This window comes from Gymnoscopelus braueri, assembly GCF_963280865.1.
Source record: "Gymnoscopelus braueri genome assembly, chromosome: 8".
In the NCBI taxonomy this organism is placed as follows: domain Eukaryota; kingdom Metazoa; phylum Chordata; class Actinopteri; order Myctophiformes; family Myctophidae; genus Gymnoscopelus; species Gymnoscopelus braueri.
This window is the reverse complement of record NC_137609.1, coordinates 27,852,462-27,873,770: the sequence shown is the minus strand read 5'-3', so window position 1 is coordinate 27,873,770 and position 21,309 is coordinate 27,852,462. Positions and strand designations below refer to the sequence as shown.

The following is a 21,309-nucleotide window of genomic DNA, read 5'->3' as shown; positions in this document are numbered from 1 at the left end:
CTTTCCCCTCCATCAGGTGCCCCGGCTATCAAGGGGGAGGCGGTATAGCGACCAGGATTACTGCATGTTCACCCTAGGAGACATGGGGAGAACATGCAAACACCACACAGAAAGGCCCTTTCGCCAACCCCACCTAGGGTATTAGGCGCTGATGACACGGAGAAGAGGAAACGCCCCCAGCGCCCACAGCGTCCCCGGCGGGAATCGAACCCAGGACCTTCTAGCTGTGAGGCGACAGCGCTAGGACCTTCTAGCTGTGAGGCAACAGCGCTACCGACTGCGCCACCGTGCCCCAGCATCCCTATTCTGAGGGGAACATTTGCCAAAATTAGCGGGTCTTGCGAGGCATTGTTAGCTTGTAAATCGGCTATCTACGGCAAAGAGGTTTGGTGTAGAGGGGAAAAGGAGCAAACCAAGTACAGAGCCAAAGGTCAAGTTTAAGTATTGAGGGCTTAAGTGGTTAAATGTATGAAATAAACAAAAAAACATTAATTTACACAACACTGATGATAGTCATCGAAGCTACAGTATCTATGAAATATATGAACAAGTTTAATCTGCAACACAATTTTCTACAATGTATAGTGGGGGTCCCTGCTTAATCTTTCTCCCAGATAAGGGGTCCTTGACCTGAAAAACGTTGGAGACCCCTGACTTAAGCAGACTTATCACACAACCACACGCCCGGCAACCACACACATGAGCATGAACACGCACACGCACACACTGACACACAAGATACAAGCGTACACAATAAAGATGCCCTCTCATACAAGGACAAACTCTGAGCCAGTAATGAATTTAGTTATTCTGAGAGTCAGACAGAAATGGTTCACAGTATAGAAAGAATGGCCTTTGACTGAGGACACACACACACACACACTCACACACACACACACACACACACACACACACACACACACACACACACACACACACACACACACACACACACACACACACACACACACACACACACACACACACACACACACACACACACACACACACACTTGCAGAAGAGAATATGCGGGCGACAGTCCAGGTTAAGTCTTTGCTGACTATTAGCACCTAATGTACAACAGCGCTTAATGTTTACAGTAATACATTTCCATCCTATAATGCTTCCATTCTATCCTTTCACAAATCTGAATCAGATTATAGCCTTGTAATACCTTTATCTTAAAATATGTATGTACTGTATGCATGCAATTCCAGGACACACATTTTATCCTCGAATGAAACCCCTGTTCTCTCATCCTCCAACCTTTTTGCATTTTTCTCTGATAAGTCTCATTTATCTAGTATTTCGCTCCCAGAATGTTGAAGGCTATTGCAGTCCCCCCTCCTTTCTCTCAACAAAGCAGAGCAAACATGGACAGCTTGAGACCAGGTGCTGGGAGTGGGAGGACCAGAAGTGGTTATAATAAAACTGAAAGGAGAAGGTAAACTAAGAGACATCGAGGGGGAGAGAGTAGATAAGAGATAATTAAAGACAATACTGCTCCGAGCAGGATAAAACCCTGCTCTGGAACATCTTATCCCATCCAAAGAGTATGTACACACACACACACACACACACACACACACACACACACACACACACACACACACACACACACACACACACACACACACACACACACACACACACACACACACACACACACACACACACACACACACACACACACACACACAAATCAATGTGCTCACACCCTAAGTCTGTATGTGCTCTATTTTTCATGGTGTATGAATGAAATAAATATGTGCCTCTTCCCTATCAAGTATCTGTAATATAAGTGTTAACTGTAAATCTGGGTTCAACTCTTTTTCATAACAATATAACGCAGTAGCCGGCATTCATATAAATCCTGTCGCCTGCAGTGGAAAACATCTATCAGTAATGTATTATAACCACCATGTATGAACAAACATGCCATTATCCCGCTAAAATGATAACATTTTATTCCCTTTTTCATATGCAATGCATCTTAGAATACGTCTCTGCTGTGTATCTATGATAAGACGTGGATTGTATATGACAATATTATTCACATAGAGCAACAAATCGAAATTATTCCAATAGAACTGCATCATATTCCTAGAGAGAGTACATTAACCTGCAAGCATGCAGCTTCATAAATAGACAAATATTCTCTCTCTCTCTCTCTCTCTTGCTCTCTCTCTCTCTCTCTCTCTCTCGCTCACTCGCCCTCCCGCGCGCGCACACACACACACACACACACACACACACACACACACACACACACACACACACACACACACACACACACACACACACACACACACACACAGTAACTACACATTGCTGTTGTGTTTCTCTCTCACACAGACTGAAGACCTTGGTGAGCAGAAGAGAGGGAGGATTTGGGGAGTGGGGGTTGGGCAAGGAATCCTGTGGGACAGATGCAGCTAGCTAAGCAAACACAAAGGCTTGAATATGAAATATTACTACATCCACACTGGAAGTGCATAATTAATTGGAAAAGAGAAGACAGAAAGATAAAGCGGCTTCTGTTATTTCAGAGAATCTGGCCTACAAATTATATTACATACATACAATCTTTAAATAGAATCATATCCTTATGCCATCAATGATTGTTCAACATTTTGAACCTTCCCAAAAAAAAGATTCAGAGAAAGAATGCAGAGAAATTATGCTTTTCATTCTTCCACCTGTAAAAGATTTAGTACTTCCACGAGTGTACGCACACGCACGCACGCACGCACGCACACACACACACAGTTTGTATATGTTTGGGAGATGTAAGTTGTAGTACAATGTTGAATTCCTAGTTGGTTGCCAGGTCCTTCAATAAGCAGCTCTGTCACGTCATCTACAACAGTAGCTCCATCACAAACGTGTCTGAACATGCCAAAGTGTTCCCATGGGAGAAAGATGAAGGGATGCTCTACACGGCGGAGGTGGAGAAGAGGGGGATGCAGAACTGACAGACAGATAGGCAAGCGCAGGAATTTTAGAAATGCAGTGGAGCTGTTCCTCTCATTATTCAGCTTTCTACAGAAGTCCCAGCCTCACCCGTTCTTGCTCTCTGTCCCCTATTTTGCTGCATGTTATAAATCACCCAGTCTGCAGCCTATTAGAGACGATGCCAGAATCTTTTGGTGTTGGTATGGAAGCATCAGAAACAATACCTCACAAATAGCCTCCATCTCTCCTGCTGCACCACAGATACTGTATGGGCTAAGCCACAGTTACAGTGGATCATTTCTGTATCTCCTGTATAGTACCCGACGTCTTTTATATTTCTCTGCCATTTTCCACTAAGGCCATTAATTACCTCTGGAGCTACCCTGGACTAGTTTTCATACAAATTGATTTTGTGGCGTGCCTCAAGGCTGTGTTCTTGGACCATACTGTTCACTAAATATATGCTATTCCTTAGGGCCCTGTTGTTTGTAGATCTGCATCTGTATTAATGGCAAACTACGCCTGTTGTACTCAACTAACTTTATAGCTTTAAGTAAAATCTAATTATTTCAGTAAGATATATGGTTGTTCAGCGTTGGTTACACTTCCAGCTCTGCCGTTTCAAAATACATCTTCAGACGCATATTGAATTGACGGCCATCTCTTGGGAACATGCAGGACAGTAGTTGCTCTAAACTGTTTTAGGCACTTAACTCTTTGACTGCCAATGAGATTTCTCATCATAATTTGCTAAGGCTCAGACTGCCAATGATGAGAATGACGAGATTTTGTGTTTTCAGTTGTTTTACGCTAGATGGTGCTGTTCGCTAACCTATGAATCACAATTTGACTCCCAGTGAAGCAAAGAAGCAGCAAATCACGTGATCGCAAATAAACCAACCACATTCACTTCCATGTTAATGGATTTGGAAAAATACCCTTTTCTCTGCTTTCTGTTGCTTTTTAGCGAAAACAACCAACTGCCAATAACTATGGAATGGATGATCATGACGGCATGCTTCCCCCCCCCCCCCCCCCCCCGATTCTACGAGACTCGGCTACGTCTTTTAAAGTGATTGGGGGATCGATCATACTGGAGATAAATATTCTATGATTTTTCAAAGGTTAGTGAAAACACTCGAAAATCGCTGGCAGTGGCTTAGCAAACAATGTTTTATTTCTGGCAGTCAAAGAGTTAATTACCTAACAGGTGTATAATACATAATGCCTAATTGACGCTCCATGCACAGCGGAAATATGAGCTTGTAGGTCGGCTATTTTCAGCATGCGACACAGTATGACAAAGTATGAATGAGGCTTAAAGCTGAACATGCTTAAAAGTCCTGATGAAGAGGGATCAAACAACACATGATGTATCAATACAACTTCAAATACATCATTCTGCCACCTCTTTAAACTTTTAATAGGTTAGCTGCTGAAACATTTCTTGAATCATATTGAAGTGTAATTCATTCATAATTAAAAGACTGGTGTGGTGTCATTAAGCAATGGTTCTTAGTTCTTAGCCTAATCAATACAGTAGAATCAAATAAATAGTTTTGCTGCCACTGAAAAGTCAACTATAAATTAAAAAAAGGAGGGAAAAAAAGAACAGGACAGATGAGCTCTTTGGGACATCCTTCATTACCATGCACCCAGTGAAAAATCATATGCATTAAGCACCCCATTTCTGAACCATGAAATATATCACAGGGATCTCTGTCAGCAAGTTCAAATTTGCTATTGCATACCAGCGTGAAATAACCTAAATTTAAAATAAATCAATTCAATGCAAGGTTCTCACAAGAGGATGAAATCCTTTTCAGTGTCAATGGCAATTTATATTCACACCATAAATGACACACGTCCCTTTTCCATTTTATGCATGAATAGCTTCCCACAAAGGATAAAAGCCCAGACTTTCAGCATCTAGACAGCAATAGCGTTGACATTTAAGAGTTTTGACAAAGATTGAAGGACCGAAATGTTGATTAAAGCAGAGATTTCAGCTACAGCAAGTATTCATGGGAGTATATTCATATTTTTTGACAAAGTTTGCTAAACGGCCATTTTACTTCTTTGGAGACTGTCTATGTTGCTTTCCTCTTCTAAGAAATATGTTTAACCAATAATAGGTATGATTATATGTATATTATTGTCTGTCTGTCTGTCTGTCTGTCTGTCTGTCTGTGTGTGTGTGTGTGTGTGTGTATACTGTAGTGCGTGTGAGCATGCGCGCGCACGCGCACACACACACACACACACACACACACACACTCACACTCACACTCACACTCACACACAGACAGACAGACAGACAGACAGACAGACAGACAGACAGACACACACACACACACAGTGAACAGTTGCAGAGGATAATGGGGGCCAAAAAATGAATATAAAATTGGTATTATTACCATGGTGTTATTCGATAAATGTGTATTAGTTCTGACAATGACATGACATGTGGGCGGAGAAATCAGAAGAAAATAATATAAAGCTAGGAAAAGGGCTAGGGCTGTATTAAGTCTGAGACCACAAAGTAAAAACAGCAGAAACCACAGATGGAATGAGAATCTTTCACATCTTGAAAATAATGGAGTTCTTCCTGATTATTGCTAAAGGGAATGCTACAGCTAGAACGTTATAGGAGACATTAGAGCTTAGAGCTGCAAGCGCTCTTCCATTTTGCTAAGTAAACAATGAATACATAAGCATCTCAAAGGAAGGGGAGAACTATTCATTCTCATTTTGCCTGGTGGTTAAAAAATAGTCTTCAGAACAGAAAACAGCAGTGATGAATTCCCCAGAAATATGCACTAACAATATTAGAATGGTTTGCAGGGACATCTATTTGGTTCTGATCACACAACACATTTTGAATCCTTTACATTGATAGGTGTATATGTTAACACACCAGAAACCCATGTCAGAGAACTATAATGCATAATGTAAAGAGTTTCATAATTTATTCATAAGAACTCTCATAATGCCTTTTGATGTCTTTTATCATAATGGCCGTAATGCATTGCATTGATTGATTGATTGAATGCTTTATTAGTTAGAAATGTAAACAGCAGGTGGCACAGTAAGACATTAAAGCTAAAAGGATAACACAAAAAAAGTCCTGGGGACTTGTTTCCATTGTGGTCCTATGCTTTCAATTCATCAACATAGCATACAAATATTAACACAACAACACATGTCATCAACAAAGACAAACACTATATGTACAGAAGAGATGGGAAAATTTAATTTACCTCGCCTTTTGGTCTCATCTGAAGATAATGCTTTATATCGGCCAATTAATACAACTACTTATGGACAACGCAAGTCGAGAACGAAGCAAGTTGGGAATGCATGCCCCACCCAGTTATGCAATACTCGTTGTACCCGTCTGTTTGTCTCCCTTTTATGCCCATATATGGAGATGTCTGTATCTGTCAGTCTGTATCCCCCTTATGCCCATATATGGAGATGTCTGTATCTGTCAGTCTGTATCCCCCTTATGCCCATATATGATGCGAAGCCTGCGGAGCTAGTTCAGGCAGACAACTCAACGGAGTAGTGCCAATTCCTGATCAGCTGATCAGCCACATGCTCACTCCATCTGATTGGGGCGGGCTATTTAAACCTGCCTGCTCACAGCTCATTCTTCTTGCTGCTGCTCTGCCATCTTGCTGCTCTGCTGCTGCTGATGTTTTTTTGTGTGTGCTCCCACCACCACCCCAGCATCCACCTGTGGGCTCTGTTTCTATGATTCCCTTATGGGGGTCTATTTCATTCCATTCCCTGTTAAATCTAGTTGGCAAATAATGTATTATAATTCATGCTTACAGGGAATTAATACATATATTTATTCAATCCAAGAGTCCAAATATGGAGTCTAGGCCAGTCTATGACGTCGGTACTATGACGTCATATTGATAAAATCAGGGTACTCCATACATGGGGATTTGCGAATTTATCAATATTCATTGGGGTTTCGCTGATCCAACTGAATTCCCACTCGGCACATCACTCCAAAAGGCAATTTACAAGGCAATTTAATTTGAATATAAGAAGATTGCTCATAACTGCTCTACCCATTTTTCATGAAAGGCTCTAAAGTTATGAACATCATGGAGCTCTCTGGCACCATAGTTAATGGAGAGTGTGGTTATGACATGCCATAACATATTTATGAGCTCATTGTCAGCTTCAACTATAAGGTAAGGGTGCATTTTTCAAAACCCAGAAAAATACTTAATGAACACAAGTGCTTGAAGGTCTTGGATAAATGAAAACTGACACGAGTGAGGGGTGAGGGCACGACCTTTGACCCTAGGGAGAGATAGCATTAACCCTGACCACTGATAAGGCTGGTGGAGGCTGTGAACTGTATGTGTTTGGAGTGACAGCTAGAGGATGGATAAGGCTAATACCTCAGCAAATGCACAGGCATCTCTCCCCTGACGGCGAGATTACTCAACCATGCCGGTACAGCCTTTATACATCCACACTTAAGAATTGGAAACTAATACCGTTGACACACAAGGCTTAGACATGTCCAACGATGTGTAGTCAAAATTTGTCTCGAGTCCGTAAAGGTGGCTGCAAAAGTGGCTGCACGAAGAGAAGAAAAAGTATAAAAAGTCAATCAAATGATAATGTGACAGAAAACGGATCGGTTGGGTACATTGTCTCCACAGGAGAGCACATCAATATGGATTGTCCTTCATAAAAAGCTTTTACTAGAACATGAATGGATCGATGTGTAAAAATAATAGGCAGCCAGCATGAAAGTTTCATTGGACAGGGAATGAGGAAGAAAATTCATCATTTAACAAAAAAAGCAGGAAAGGGTTTTGTGGCAGGAGAAGTGGACACAGCTAAAGTGTTTGGAAGACATTAGTCATGAGCTATGAACCAATGAAAGAATTTCACCAGCACCTCTTCATTAGACATGGTTCCTTCTCTGATTACAGGAGTCTATGGAGAACAGGGAAATAATGCAGAACCAGTAGAGAACTACTTAAAACACCCGCGCGCACACGCATGCACACGCGCGCACGCGCGCACACGCACGCGCGCACACGCACACACACACACACACACACACACACACACACACACACACACACACACACACACAATTCCATCTTCACTGACTCCCCCTGTCTTTTATTTTTCCTACACCCATTTCAATTCCCCTGTGGCTTGCCTTTCTCTCCTTGTCAGCAATTTATTCTCCAAAGATAGGCATAAAGAGAGAAGAGGAAAAAACATGTTCTCACACACACACACACACACACACACACACACACACACACACACACACACACACACACACACACACACACACACACACACACACACACACACACACACACACTATACTGCCCCTGTATATGCCAGTAAAAGTAAAGTAAGCTTCATATGTCTGTAATAATGTGGAGGTACCGCCTACAGTGCTGATAATTCCTGGTGCCTGTGAGTTTAACATCCCGCACAGTAGCATGCACTTCCAAGCACCTCTGCTCAGAGTCTGTGTTCTGGGTGAAAAGCTTGCCTTAGCTCTTCTGACACCACAACGACCGCTAGATTGTATAAGTAATGTTATGTGGCACTGTCGTCTAAAAGAAAATACTGTCAGTTTGTCTTTTTATGGCGTAGCGCTGAAGGGGCCTAGGTGTTCAGGAAAGGGTTTGTTGGAATTTCTGTTTGGCTCCATCTCTGCATGTAGTGTATATCTCTGTATCTCTGTCCCCACAAAAGTAGACCAGTCACAGCTCAGCTCAAGCTGTTAAGTGCAGCAAACCCACACAGCTGCAGCTCATGCTGGTACGCCAATCACGGCACTGTGGGTAACGTTATAAACATTTACATATTAAAATGCAGGCCATTATATTTAGGGGGATTCAAGCCAGTTAGCTATAGATAACTGCTAATTAATTTAACTGTCTGAAAGCCTTTTGAATTGCACAGGGAAGACTCTGTGTCTGCTAAATGTATTCAGCTATCATTGTCCACGCACAATCACATGCACACACACGAGCGCACGCACGCACGCACGCACGCACGCACGCACGCACGCACGCACGCACGCACGCACGCACGCACGCACGCACGCACGCACGCACGCACGCACGCACGCACGCACGCACGCACGCACGCACGCACGCACGCTTATTCCAGCAATGTTGCCACATACCCCAGAGCCACAAGGTCTATGTCAGAACATCTGAACTACCCAGGGCCAATTCCCTATGCCCTGGCAAACGCTGAGCCTACGGGAATATGTGGCAGGAAACTGTTTAGACAATACCTGCAGCACTTTTGCCCCTGGTCTATCCACACTATAAACAGAAACCAGCTGTCCCCAGACTGTTGGCATCTTCTGACTGATAATTTTCTTAATGTAGACTGACCAGGCGAAAAAAAGAGAGGGGGGTGACATGATGGTAAACAAGGGGCTAGCAAAGTGCAAAATGTCCTGAGGACAAATGAAAAACACAGCTTGTTATCTGCCTTCATGGCGAAAAACGTTGACAACCTGTCTATTTGTCCATCAAGTTATTTCACCCTGCCGCCCTCCACACAAAGAGTCAAGATTCGGTAACCAATCATATCACATAGCGGCCATTTTGTTCTTATGTCCTACTTGGGTGGGAAACCCCTTAGTGACAGGGCATGTGAATATGGTCAATTAGAACCAATAACAATTGGACAACCAATTACTTTGCTTAGAGTGTATGCATATTACTCTACACACACACACACACACACACACACACACACACACTATACTTACTTAACGTCCATTGTCTATCATGCACAGTATAAGTATAACATGCACAGTATACAATACATTGCTGCTATGCTCAGGCACCTTAGTTTAGTTTTTTTAGTTTTTTATTATCTCAGGTAATTTGTAAATATGTAGATAACTTGTCTGGCCTTCTGTTGCTCTCTTGTTTTGATCTCCTTCCCACTTGCCCCCCACCCTCTTCTTCTCCCCCCCCCCCTCTTCTTTCTATGGAAACTAACGTTGCGATGGGAACGATGTACAAAAAAGAATTTCACCCACTTTTTTACCTTGTAAACCTGTGATGTGACAATAAAACTGATTCTGATTCTGATTCTGATTCTGATTCTTTGGTGCATTTAGACAGGATGTTGTCAGAAACTATGACATTAGTGGCACGGACAAATATTTGAAGTGGGGAGTCTGGGGGCGCATTAGTTAATGGACGGTGACAGACTAAAGAGGGACTTTGACCTTTGAGGATGCTTCTCTACTAGCTTCTTCTCTCATCATCGCCACCCACTCCTCTCTATGGGGGGAGAAGGGGATTACAATCAAAGGGGCTCGGAAAGGAACGCGTCAACAGGGGTTCCCACTTCCCACCCTGGACTGTCAGTCAGAATAGACAGATTTACTGCACATATTGTCACTGTCAGGTGGAAACCTTGTATCTCCATGTTTCAACTTTTAATGTTTTTTTTGTTTTGTTTTTTTGTAAATTGTTTGTCGTGCAAAATTTAAAAAAAAAATAATAATAGTCCGAAGTAAAAGTGGTTAAGTGTGTCTGTGGATTTATAAATACTAAAGCAATGAAAAGTATTAACAAGAGCTTGTGACTGAATAATAACTGCATCGGATCCATTGGAATACAGGTTATTTTATCAATTTTCTGAAAAGTAACAGTCTGGGACATACAAGGTTTGCACCTGACAGTGAATATATCACGACATCCTCTTGAAGGGCTGTTGGGGGTTAACATCAACACGCCCCGTCACTCTTCCACAATCAACCCAAGTGGTCCTCACTCAGATGATTGGCTTTTCTCCCCCTCCCACCATGTCAGTGGATTGAGGGAAAAAAGATTCCATTCCACATGAAAATATCAATATATGGGGAGGGAGGGCATCCCTTTGCCTCGCTTTTGCAGCAGCTACTGAAGGATTTCATAGCAGACCAGCAAACGTGATTTGAAACGGGGCGGGGTCCATGGGGAGGAAACATGTCTCCATTTTGCAGCCCCATTATGCTATACCTCTATAACAGGATAATGAAATTTCGCAGGTACACAAAAGCAAGTCTGTGCGTCACATCTGTGTGCGTACGAGAGCGAGCACGAGTCTGTGCGAGTGACTGTGTGTGTGTGCGTGTGCGTGTGTGTGTGTGTGTGTGTGTGTGTGTGTGTGTGTGTGTGTGTGTGTGTTGTACTGTATGAGCAATAGTGAGACTGTATAGACATCTATGGCTTAAGAATCTCATTATTTAATTTCATCAGAGGAGTTTTACGGCTAAATGTTATGCTCCGCCACAGGCCTCAAATTTCCTCTAGCAAATGTCAGTGTCCAATTAGGTCAGTGTTATCATTTGTTCCCCTCATACACTGGTCCTACAAACAATCCGACTGCCGAATAACCTTAAGTGTACACAGGCAGTGACTTTGCTTTCACCTCAATAAAGTGCTTCTTGATTGAATCAAGTGGCCGAGGTCAATAGGACACATGTTCATTTCCCAGGGTCCTCTGGGGTCCCTGCAGGCAGAGAAATATGCTGAGTGTCTTCCCTGACATTTATTGGATAGGAACTAGGTTATACATCTTTTTTCCTCCTTTTTCCGCATCCCTCGCCTTCAGAATAAAAGGCTTCACCGGTTCACATGAGTGTGTGGGTGCGTGCGTGCTTACGTCGCTGTGCGCATGTGTTTCTGCTTAGGCAGTATTCCAGCCCATGGTCACGCTTCAGGCACCAGTGCACGCGACATCTGTCACTGTCTCTGCACTGTCACCTCGGTGCTCTGTTGCCGGAAAGAACAAGTCTCCCTCCTCCGCCATTGCAAGGACAGCAAGTGGAGCCGAAGCCTTTCCCCTCGCTTTCCCGTCTCCCCTCTATCTCTGTCACTTATTTTCTACTGCCATCATTTTGTATTTGTCAGCCGCAGCGCTGTCTCTTTGTCAGTCGTTCCATTCACTTTTCATAGCCTGTCTCCGTTACCTCATTCCCCACAAGGTCTTCCATCGCTCAACACTCCCAATGCAATCTTTATGTCATAACACACACATGCACGCACACGCGCGTGCGAGCGCACACACACACACGCACACACACACACACCCAGAAAATGGGTCTTTCTGATGATTGCACCATTCTTCTCTCATTCAAGTTGACTGTACGTGATTCTTCTGCAGGTCAGAGGCTTCTTTCACCTGTTCTATACCAGATCATGCATTATCAACACTTCAACAGTTTGATTGATTCAAGCACAGAGCTTTGGTACCAGCCGGTAGATTCATACTCTCAGGGTACTATGCAATGTAATGAGCAAAATTGTTTTATATTTTTGTCCTTCTTGGAATTCATTGCTCATAATTTGGTTTGTTGTGTCTTCTCTGTCTCAACTTTACATCTGTGCAGTGTTACTCATAAAGCCCATGTGGAAATGCTTATTTACATGAAGTTTATTATTAGCAGAGAGGCTGGAGTGAACTGAGAGGGTGATTGCTTCTCTAAGGGTTCTACGGCAACTGACCAATCAGCACAGGCTAAAGCCATATCTTCCCTAGAGATTTTAGGGCGGCTGACCAATCAGCGCAAGCTAAAGCAGTATCTTCCCTAAAGGTTACATATGACAGCTGACCAATCGGCACAGCTAAATTGCCACCTTGCACTGAATTGGCACAGTGAGCGACCTCAGTGCATACAGAACTCATCAGGTCAAACATGGATGAGGTAAACTGCACCGCTAGTAGTTCCAAAGGAATCAAAACACAGCTGAATACAGTGACCTTCAATGGTTCACAGAACTGCACATTATCACCCAGTATTCACTCACTGCCCTCCCTCCAACCTCACCTAACAGCTTGGGCTGGTAGAAAGAGAGAGAGGGGGGGGGGGTTCAATCATACAAAGGTTTCAATCAACGTATATCAAGTACATGATAGAAATGTGCTCACAATGAAAACATTATAATTAGCCCATTAAGACCGGGAAAAGCATCTGTCATTTTAGATTTTAACCACTTAAACCATTAATTAATACTTTGGCTATTCAAAAATAACAGATATACAAGCTCAAAAATCATGAACATTTGTACAAATCTTTTAATATATTTATTTTAAGCGAACATTTGTAACTCCAATCTTTGCTTCTGGGGGTCCCTGGAACTAAATATTTTGAGATGGGGGTCCAACGGTCCAAGTTTGAGAACCACTGATATTATAGCAACATAAGTGTTTCGGAAAACAGGATTTAGAAGACATCTGTAGAATCGGCCTCAGGTTTTAACGGGTTAAGACATTTTGTACCTTTAAAAGGCTTCTTTTAACCTCAAATCAAAGCCAGGTTTACAAAATAAAAGCCTGTAAAATAATATTATGAATAGGTCACATTCAACAGGCAAACAACTGATCCCCCCAAATCTTACATGTCTGTTACCATGGGTAGGGGTCAATACCCCCACTAACCCCCAGCTTCCCAGCCCGCTCCTAAACTACTGAACTCAGCAGTATTCGACAGAGGGCGGCTCTGTTCCACTACCTCACGTTTCGCCCCTGGGTGAACCCTTCATCACGGTCGACCCCTGAAGGATGATGCCGAGACGTCATAATTCACCCAGCAGGCTCAACAAGTCGGCTTTGTGTTTCTCCTCAACCTTGAAGCCTGACAATAAATGTTAGCGAGCTATACGGGGAAACGACTGAGCTTTAGCGGGTCAAACCATTACACCCACAGGTACCATTTTTGACCACGTCTTATTCATTATGATGAAGGAAAGAAAACGACGAAAAGGGATACATGGATCGGCGTTAGTATCATGAAACCTTTTGGGTGATTGTCTGTTCAATAGGCCAGTGTGTCCTGCAGGGCAGAACTCTGCAGATAACTAACACAGTAGGGCAAGAGGTGGCTAGATAATGAGGCAGCACAGAGCATTGTATCGAGCACATGCCACTGTTGGTAGCTGTCGCCATTAAAATGTCGGTAGGCCTCACCATTAAAAAAAGACCCCTGACACTCCAGTCCAAATGCCCCCTCAGCCACTACCTTCTTTCCACAAATCCCCCTTTCTCTATTTCTTATTTGTTTCCAATATATCCTGTGTTTTCCAGAGCCTCAGTCTGCTCCACAGGGATCTGCAGAGCATCTGCAGCAACCATGTTCTGATGCCCTCCAAGCCCCCTGACCTCTAGCCCCCCACTGCTCTCTCCACAAGGCTTTATTCTGCCACACATCCCCTGGCTAAAAGAAAGCAAGTAAATAAAGACACGCACACGCACGCGCACACACACACACACACACACACACACACACACACACACACACACACACACACACACACACACGGTATACTTTTAACTCTGAGAGTGTACAAATGCATACACGCTCCGAGTTACAAATAGATGGATGAACAGTGAGGCTTTCAGTGTGTTTATTGGGTAGATGCGCCGACAGATTCCTTACTGGAACGCAAAGCAGTGAAAGGCTATGTTGACACTCCGAAGCCTGCTAAGTCAGCACATTAACACTGTCACCTGTCAGGAACAACAGTAATCCCAAGTCTCAACCCAGGGACTGAACCAGACACCCGAACCAGGGAACCAAACCAGACGCACAGCTGCTGGATGTCTGACAGGTGGCTCTCATAGTAAACATTCCACCTGTCCCTTGCTCATAAACATTTGCCGTGCCTATAATCGGAAATAAGCGACAGTTTGTGCTGACGTTATAGTTATAAGCTATCTATGTTGGTCACCAGTTTCTGTAGATTCAAGATTCTAAATGTTGTTATTAAGATAATAACACTGGATATAAAATATATAGTAGAGGTTTAAGAAAAGACACATAAAGATCAAAGCTTTTAGCAGCAACGGAGAGTGAATGAAATATGAGGGAAGAATAATTTAGCAACGGGATATGCAGAATAATTATGCAGTAAAAAGTACATAGTGCAAACACTGTAGAATTACAAAGTGCGAGAGCTTTTATCTCAAAAACAGAAGGAGAATAAAGACTTTGTATGCTCTGTTGTGAGCAAAGATTGGTGTCTACAGATTGAAGGCAGTTTTGTTGTGTTATTTATTGTGTTCAGGGCTCTCACAGCCTCAGGGAGGAAACTCTTCTTTGTGCTGACCTTGTGACACCTTGTGTGTACGTACAGTAGTATGTCTAATTACCAGCGATGTAAAGTAACTAAGTACATTTACTCAAGTACTGTACTTAAGTACACTTTTTAGGTATTTTTACTTTATTGGGGTATTTCCAATTTTCAATACTTTTACTTCTACTCCACTATATCTCAGAGGCAAATATTGTACTTTCACAATGAGTACTTTCTACTTTTGGTACTTTAAGTACATTTTGATACCAATACTTTTCGACTTTTACTCAAGTACATTTTGAATTCCAGACATTTACTTGTAACAGAGTATTTCTACATTGCAGTATTGATACTTTCACTTAAGTAAACAAAAAAAGACTGCTAATTACACTCCCCTCATTAGATGATTTATGCATATTAGTTATTTTTTGCAAATAAGCATACTACTAATCTCCCTTCATGGAATGTCAGGGTGGACTCAAAAGACTTAAAATAAAGCATGATAAAAGTGCTCAAGTGTAGAAGACGTCCTTGAATGACCTTGCATTTATAATCCCTAGTGGAGCTGTAACAATGATTGTGTTTTCCCTACGCGCTTGTTATTTCCAAAATAGGGCTCTTACTGGTCAAAGAAACATGATCATTTAGTTTGGTTTTTGTGGTATGCGAGGCACAAATGGAAAAATGGTTACATTAGTAACTCCAAGAGTGTACAAATGACATTTGTACACTTTTGGAGTTAAAGTAATACTCAGGTTTTTCCAGTGTACCTTTTGGAATGTCTCTTGATAAATGAACGCTGGTGTCATTTGGATCCAGGTCACAGGCTTTAATGGGATCAACGTTATCTTCCACAGACATCGTGGGCAACAGAGCAAACAGCTGTCAGCCTAGCTGGGGTCCGTGAACCACACACACGCACACACACACACACACACACACACACACACACACACACACACACAAGTACACACACAAGTACACACGCACACAAGCACACACGCAGCCACGCACGCACGCAGCCACGCACGCACGCAGCCACGCACGCAGCCACGCACGCAGCCACGCACGCAGCCACGTGCGAACACGCACGCACACACAGACACGCATGCACATATGCACAAGTGTGCAACCAGCGTCACTTACTGGCTACTTCCAGAGATGCGTTGTGACTGATGGCCTGCCCCAGGTAGTTGCGGGCCACACACACGTAGCTGCCGTCATCAGGTTTGCTGCGTCGTCCGTGGACGATGCGTAGGAAGAAGAGGGAGCCGCTGGGTAGCAGCATGCGGTGAGAGCGGGGGTTGTCCCGGTCCGTCTCCACGCGCTCCCCATCTTTGTACCACTCCACCGTGGGGGGCGGACGGCCCTCCGCCTTACAGTTGAGGGTGGCCGGCTCCCCTTTGGACACGATGAGGTCAGAGGGGTGTTCCACGATGCGGGGCGGGGAGTCCTCCTGGCGGAGACGAGATCCTGAGGGGAGAGACAGATGTTTTGAGTGACCTGTAGATCCAGACACCCATAATGTACCTTGATACCTTCAAAGATATCGACTAATGAAGCATCATCACAACACATCTCTAAACTGTACGTAAACATTTGGAATTCTTGACCAACAGAAAATCAAAGTCAAAGCAAAGATGCACATTGACTCACTGCTGCATCGGGCGGCGCAATTGAGGCACACAGGGGGACGTGAACGTGTGAAATTCTTACTCGTCTTTACTCAAATTGAAATACCCCAACTTGAGAGAAGTTCGCTTCGCAAATAAAGCGGCAACTTGAATTCATGGATATTTTTTTGTTTTTGTCCCATTCCCAAGCCAATAATTTGATGACCGACAGCGGTTCCTGTAGGAGACACAAAGAGTCTCCTTTGTGTCTCCTACCGGAACCGCTGCCTACCAGTCCGCTGGTCATCAAATTAAATGGCTTAGGAATACGACAAAAACCAAAAAAATATCCATGAATTCAAGTCTCCATGAGGTGACTAATCGATAGAAAATAATATTTTCTTGGGGTGAACTATCCCTTTAATTTGAAAATCAGCAAAGCTTCCCTTTAACTGTGAGAGTGTACAAATGTAACCACATGGACCTGTGGTTACATTTGTACACTCTCAGGATTACAAATGGATAAATTAACACTGAGGATTTTACTGTGAATCATACACCCAAGTACAATGCAGTGCAAGTCAAAGCAATAGAGGTACTATAAGAGTCTACTCTAGAACGTCCACCTGTCAAGTACTGTTTGACAGCATAATTACCACACATCCTCATGTGACAGTGGAAATGTTTTCTTTACTATGTCAGACTGACATAAAGCATTCAGCAGTATACTATACTGACATTTGAAGCCCTTGGTATTGCATGTAAACATATCTTGTTCTAAAACGCCAAAACAGTATATCCTTCACAGCAGCAGAAGAAAATCAAGATGATGAGCCAAGTTCTTTCTTCTTTTTTTTATCACATTGAAGGGCTGAAGACATTTCTGACTATCAAACAGATTGACTGACGTGTTGATACAAGGACTCACAGCACATGACATCTAATTATGACCTCGCGCTGCAATTTTAAACAGATGAATGGCTCTATTGTCAATGTACACAGTTTTATGGTTCAAGAGCCATTTGCCATTGTTTTTGCCTGATAACGGACCCAGGAAATTGAGAAATGTGCACATCAATACACATATCAACGGTCGCAGAGATACATCGGCTTAATAGCTGACACACACAGTAAATCCACTCTGACACTCTGCTGTAAAATCAGGCTGCTCTCATCACAGCATGGCACAGTGCACAATCATGGTGTAATTGTAACAAACGACTACTGGTAAGATGGCAAACAGAAACATTATTACCATGATCGAAAATAGCAGTTCTACCATTTTATGTGGGTTTTCTAAGCGAGTGATGAGGACAAATGTGAAAATAACAAATGTGTGTGTGTAAACATGATGGTTTTGTATCAGTACGACTTGCTGTGAATGTGCTTGTTAGCCTGCTAACAAGATGAAACAGTGACACTTTGGGAGTGTTCGTTCACCTAACGAGCCACAAACACCACATTTCTCTCCATAACTTCCTCACACAAACCATCAGTTCAGTTAGAGTAACAGGAATGCTGAACGCTCTGAATTTCCAAAACTGAGCGATCTTAATTTCCAAAACTGAGCACTCTGAATTTCCAAAACTGAGCCCTCTGAAATTCCTAAACTGAGCACTCTGAATTTCCAAAACTTAGCGCTCTAAATGTCCAAAATGACAGGAAAGCACTGAGTGTGGGGTGACTGGTGTCTCAGCAAGTTAGGACCCAGGTTCGAATATGACGCCCGTCCAGTCTTGCATGTCTCTCTTCTCTCTCTGCATTCCTATCTACACTGACCTACAGTATCTGTATTAATAAGGAATAATAATGGCATAAAATAAATCTTTAAGAAAGCCTTCAGTGTGCTCAGAGAAAGCACTTAGAGTGTGCTGGAGTGAATTCACTAATGTACTCATAGGCGAATAGAAGCATAAGTAGAAATACACCAAACATACATTTAGACCTATTGAATGTTTGGCAAGCAGCAGTGGAAGCAGAGCTCTGTTCATCAGAACTGGAGAAAAATTGACCTGCATTTGGATGTTTGGGATCTGAAGCTTTCAAAGAGGAAATCAGAAAGTCAATGATGAGACAATAAACATATCCAACGTGGGCTTATGACCTATTTTATGAATTGTTATGACTTATTTTATATATCGTACACACGCACAGTTGCACACACACGCACACACACGCATATACTGTATTCTATTTTCCAATATGCTATAAATCTTTCAGCGTGCAGATTGAGTGTACTTTGGAGATGTGGTGAAACATGATGTGATTATGCATCTATTTAAAGTGAACATGGATTTTCCACAGCTGCCTGTTATGAGGCACTGAGTGGAGAGAGCATCCCCGTCCTCAACATCATCCATCATCCCTCACACCAAATTACCACCCTGCTGCCTCTTCCTCCCACCCTTCTGGAGGAGCGTGTGTGTGTGCGTGTGCGTGTGCGTGTGCGTGTGCGTGCGTGCGCGCGTGCGTGCGTGCGTGCGTGCGTGCGTGCGTGCGTGCGTGTGTGTGCGCGCGCACACATGTGCACATACACATACATGTGTACATGTGTACATATGCTTATGGTAATTCCATGTTCACTTTCGTTCATTCCAGCCAATTGTGTTGTTGAACTCATTAAAGCAGCCATGGAGACCCTGGTCAGTGCACCTGACTGTATGTGTGTATACACACAGACACACACAGACACACACATACGCACGCAAAGGGTTATTGTCTGCTGGGTTCCTCACATGTGAGTGTGACTGGATTCCCCCATGAAACTGTGGAACAATGAGTCCCAAGGAGGGCAGGAGCAAAGCAAGCATCCTTAATGGGTCCCATATACACACTGCACAATGCCACTCCACACTGCCTCTCTCTCTCTCTCTCTCTCTCTCTCTCTCTCTCTCTCTCTCTCTCTCTCTCTCTCTCTCTCTCTCTCTCTCTCTCTCTCTCTCTCTCTCTCTCTCTCTCTCTCTCTCTCTCTCTCTCTCTCTCTCTCTCTCTCTCTCTCTCTCTCTCTCTCTCTCTCTCTCTCTCTCTCTCTCTCGTGACATTACAACTGTGACATTTTCACAGGTCAGACTGAAAAGAAAAAGCATTTCCCATCGGATGTACAGTAAATTGCTGTAATGGGACTGTGTGTGTGTGTGTGTGTGGGGGGGGGGGTGTTTGTGTGTGTGTGTGTGTGTGTGTGTGTGTGTGTGTGTGTGTGTGTGTGTGTGTGTGTGTGTGTGTGTGTGTGTGTGTGTGTGTGTGTGTGTGTGTGTGTGGGTGTGTATGTGTGCATTGTCCATATCTCTTTTCATGTACAAGGCAAAAAAATTATGCAAATCTAATTTGAAGGAAGAGCATACATCCAGATGATCTAATACAGAGAGAGAGGGACAGATGGGAAATTAAATGTGACATTACTGTCCAATAACTGTCTCCATTGGCGCATGGTACTGTGTCAGTTTTTACTGCTACGTGAGCAGGAGAATGTGATTTTTCTTTTGTTTCATATGGCTGTGAGCACAGCACTGGTTTCTTCCACAACCTTCAGTCGTCCATGCTTTAAAGGTGCTATGGTTCTGTAGAGCAGATCATTACCACAAGGCTAGGAAATGATGAGCTTGTGCTCTCCCACTACTGCACTGTAAAATCCTCAGTGTTCATTTGCCACTGAGAATTAGATACATTAATGCTGAAGATTTTACTGTGCAGAAGAAAAGCAAATACTGCACTGCTGGGAATGGACTGAAAAAGTCAATGCTCGTGTTGTTGAAAGGCCAAAAGGTGTCCCCCTCCATCTAAGTTGTCCCTGGATTTACTTGACTGCTTTCCCAGATGTTTCTAGGTTTCTTACTCATGTCCTTGCACTTTGTGTCGCTCTGCTGAATGACTGCTAAGCGCGTCTGCTAAATGCCTAAATTGTAAGCAGTGTTGGGCCCGTTACTCAAAAAAGTAATTTATTACTCATTACTTGTCTCAATAACTTGTTACACTTCTCGTTACTTTACGTCTGTTCTCCTAAAAATTCTGTCCCAAGATTTTTTTTTACCCTGTCGTTTCTGCAGAGCTAAATTGAACTCCATTTATTGACTAATTTGAATTTAATTAGGCACACTAAGGCTAGATGAAAACCTCACCTGTCCCCGGTATTTTACCAAGGATCTGTCTGAAAGACGGAGAGTTAACATTCCATCCACCACACATACAACCACGTGCTTCATTAGTTGTTTTTCACTTGTAATCTGCTGTGGTCTACGATTACAATCCAGCTTTGGTTGTTTAGCCATTGTAAGACGAACGGCTACAGATTGTTTTGGCATGAGTGTAACGTTGCTATGCATTGATTGTACGTGTTTGAGGTTTGAGGTCATGTTTTTCACGTTGGAAATATCCTTCTTCTTACCAACACACAATTTACATCTGACAATGTTCTTGTCATCTTTAGTCCCGACAAAATCAAAGTAATGAGAATATCTCCAGCCAGTGAATGTAAGGCACAGTGTTTCCATCAAGTGAAACCAGACCGGATCAGCAGCCTGCAAAGCAACTTGATCCCAGTCTACCTACCTACCTACCGACGGACCAACAACAACCCACGTCCGACAATCAAGCCAGCAATACCACCAAGGCTCCTGAAAATAGTAAATAATAGAGTTGCTTTTGGGAA

At 43.1% G+C, this 21,309-nt stretch overlaps 1 protein-coding gene across 1 annotated transcript in view; it reads right to left on the bottom strand.

Annotated features, from left to right (window-relative positions):
• LOC308090406 (roundabout homolog 1-like) overlaps window positions 1-21,309 on the bottom strand; it is a 107,051-nt gene that overhangs the window by 67,973 nt on the left and 17,769 nt on the right. Inside the window, exon 2 of the mRNA XM_080435567.1 lies at window positions 16,198-16,524. Coding sequence (XP_080291693.1) covers window positions 16,198-16,524 — 327 coding nt within the window. The remainder of the gene's footprint in view (window positions 1-16,197; window positions 16,525-21,309) is intronic.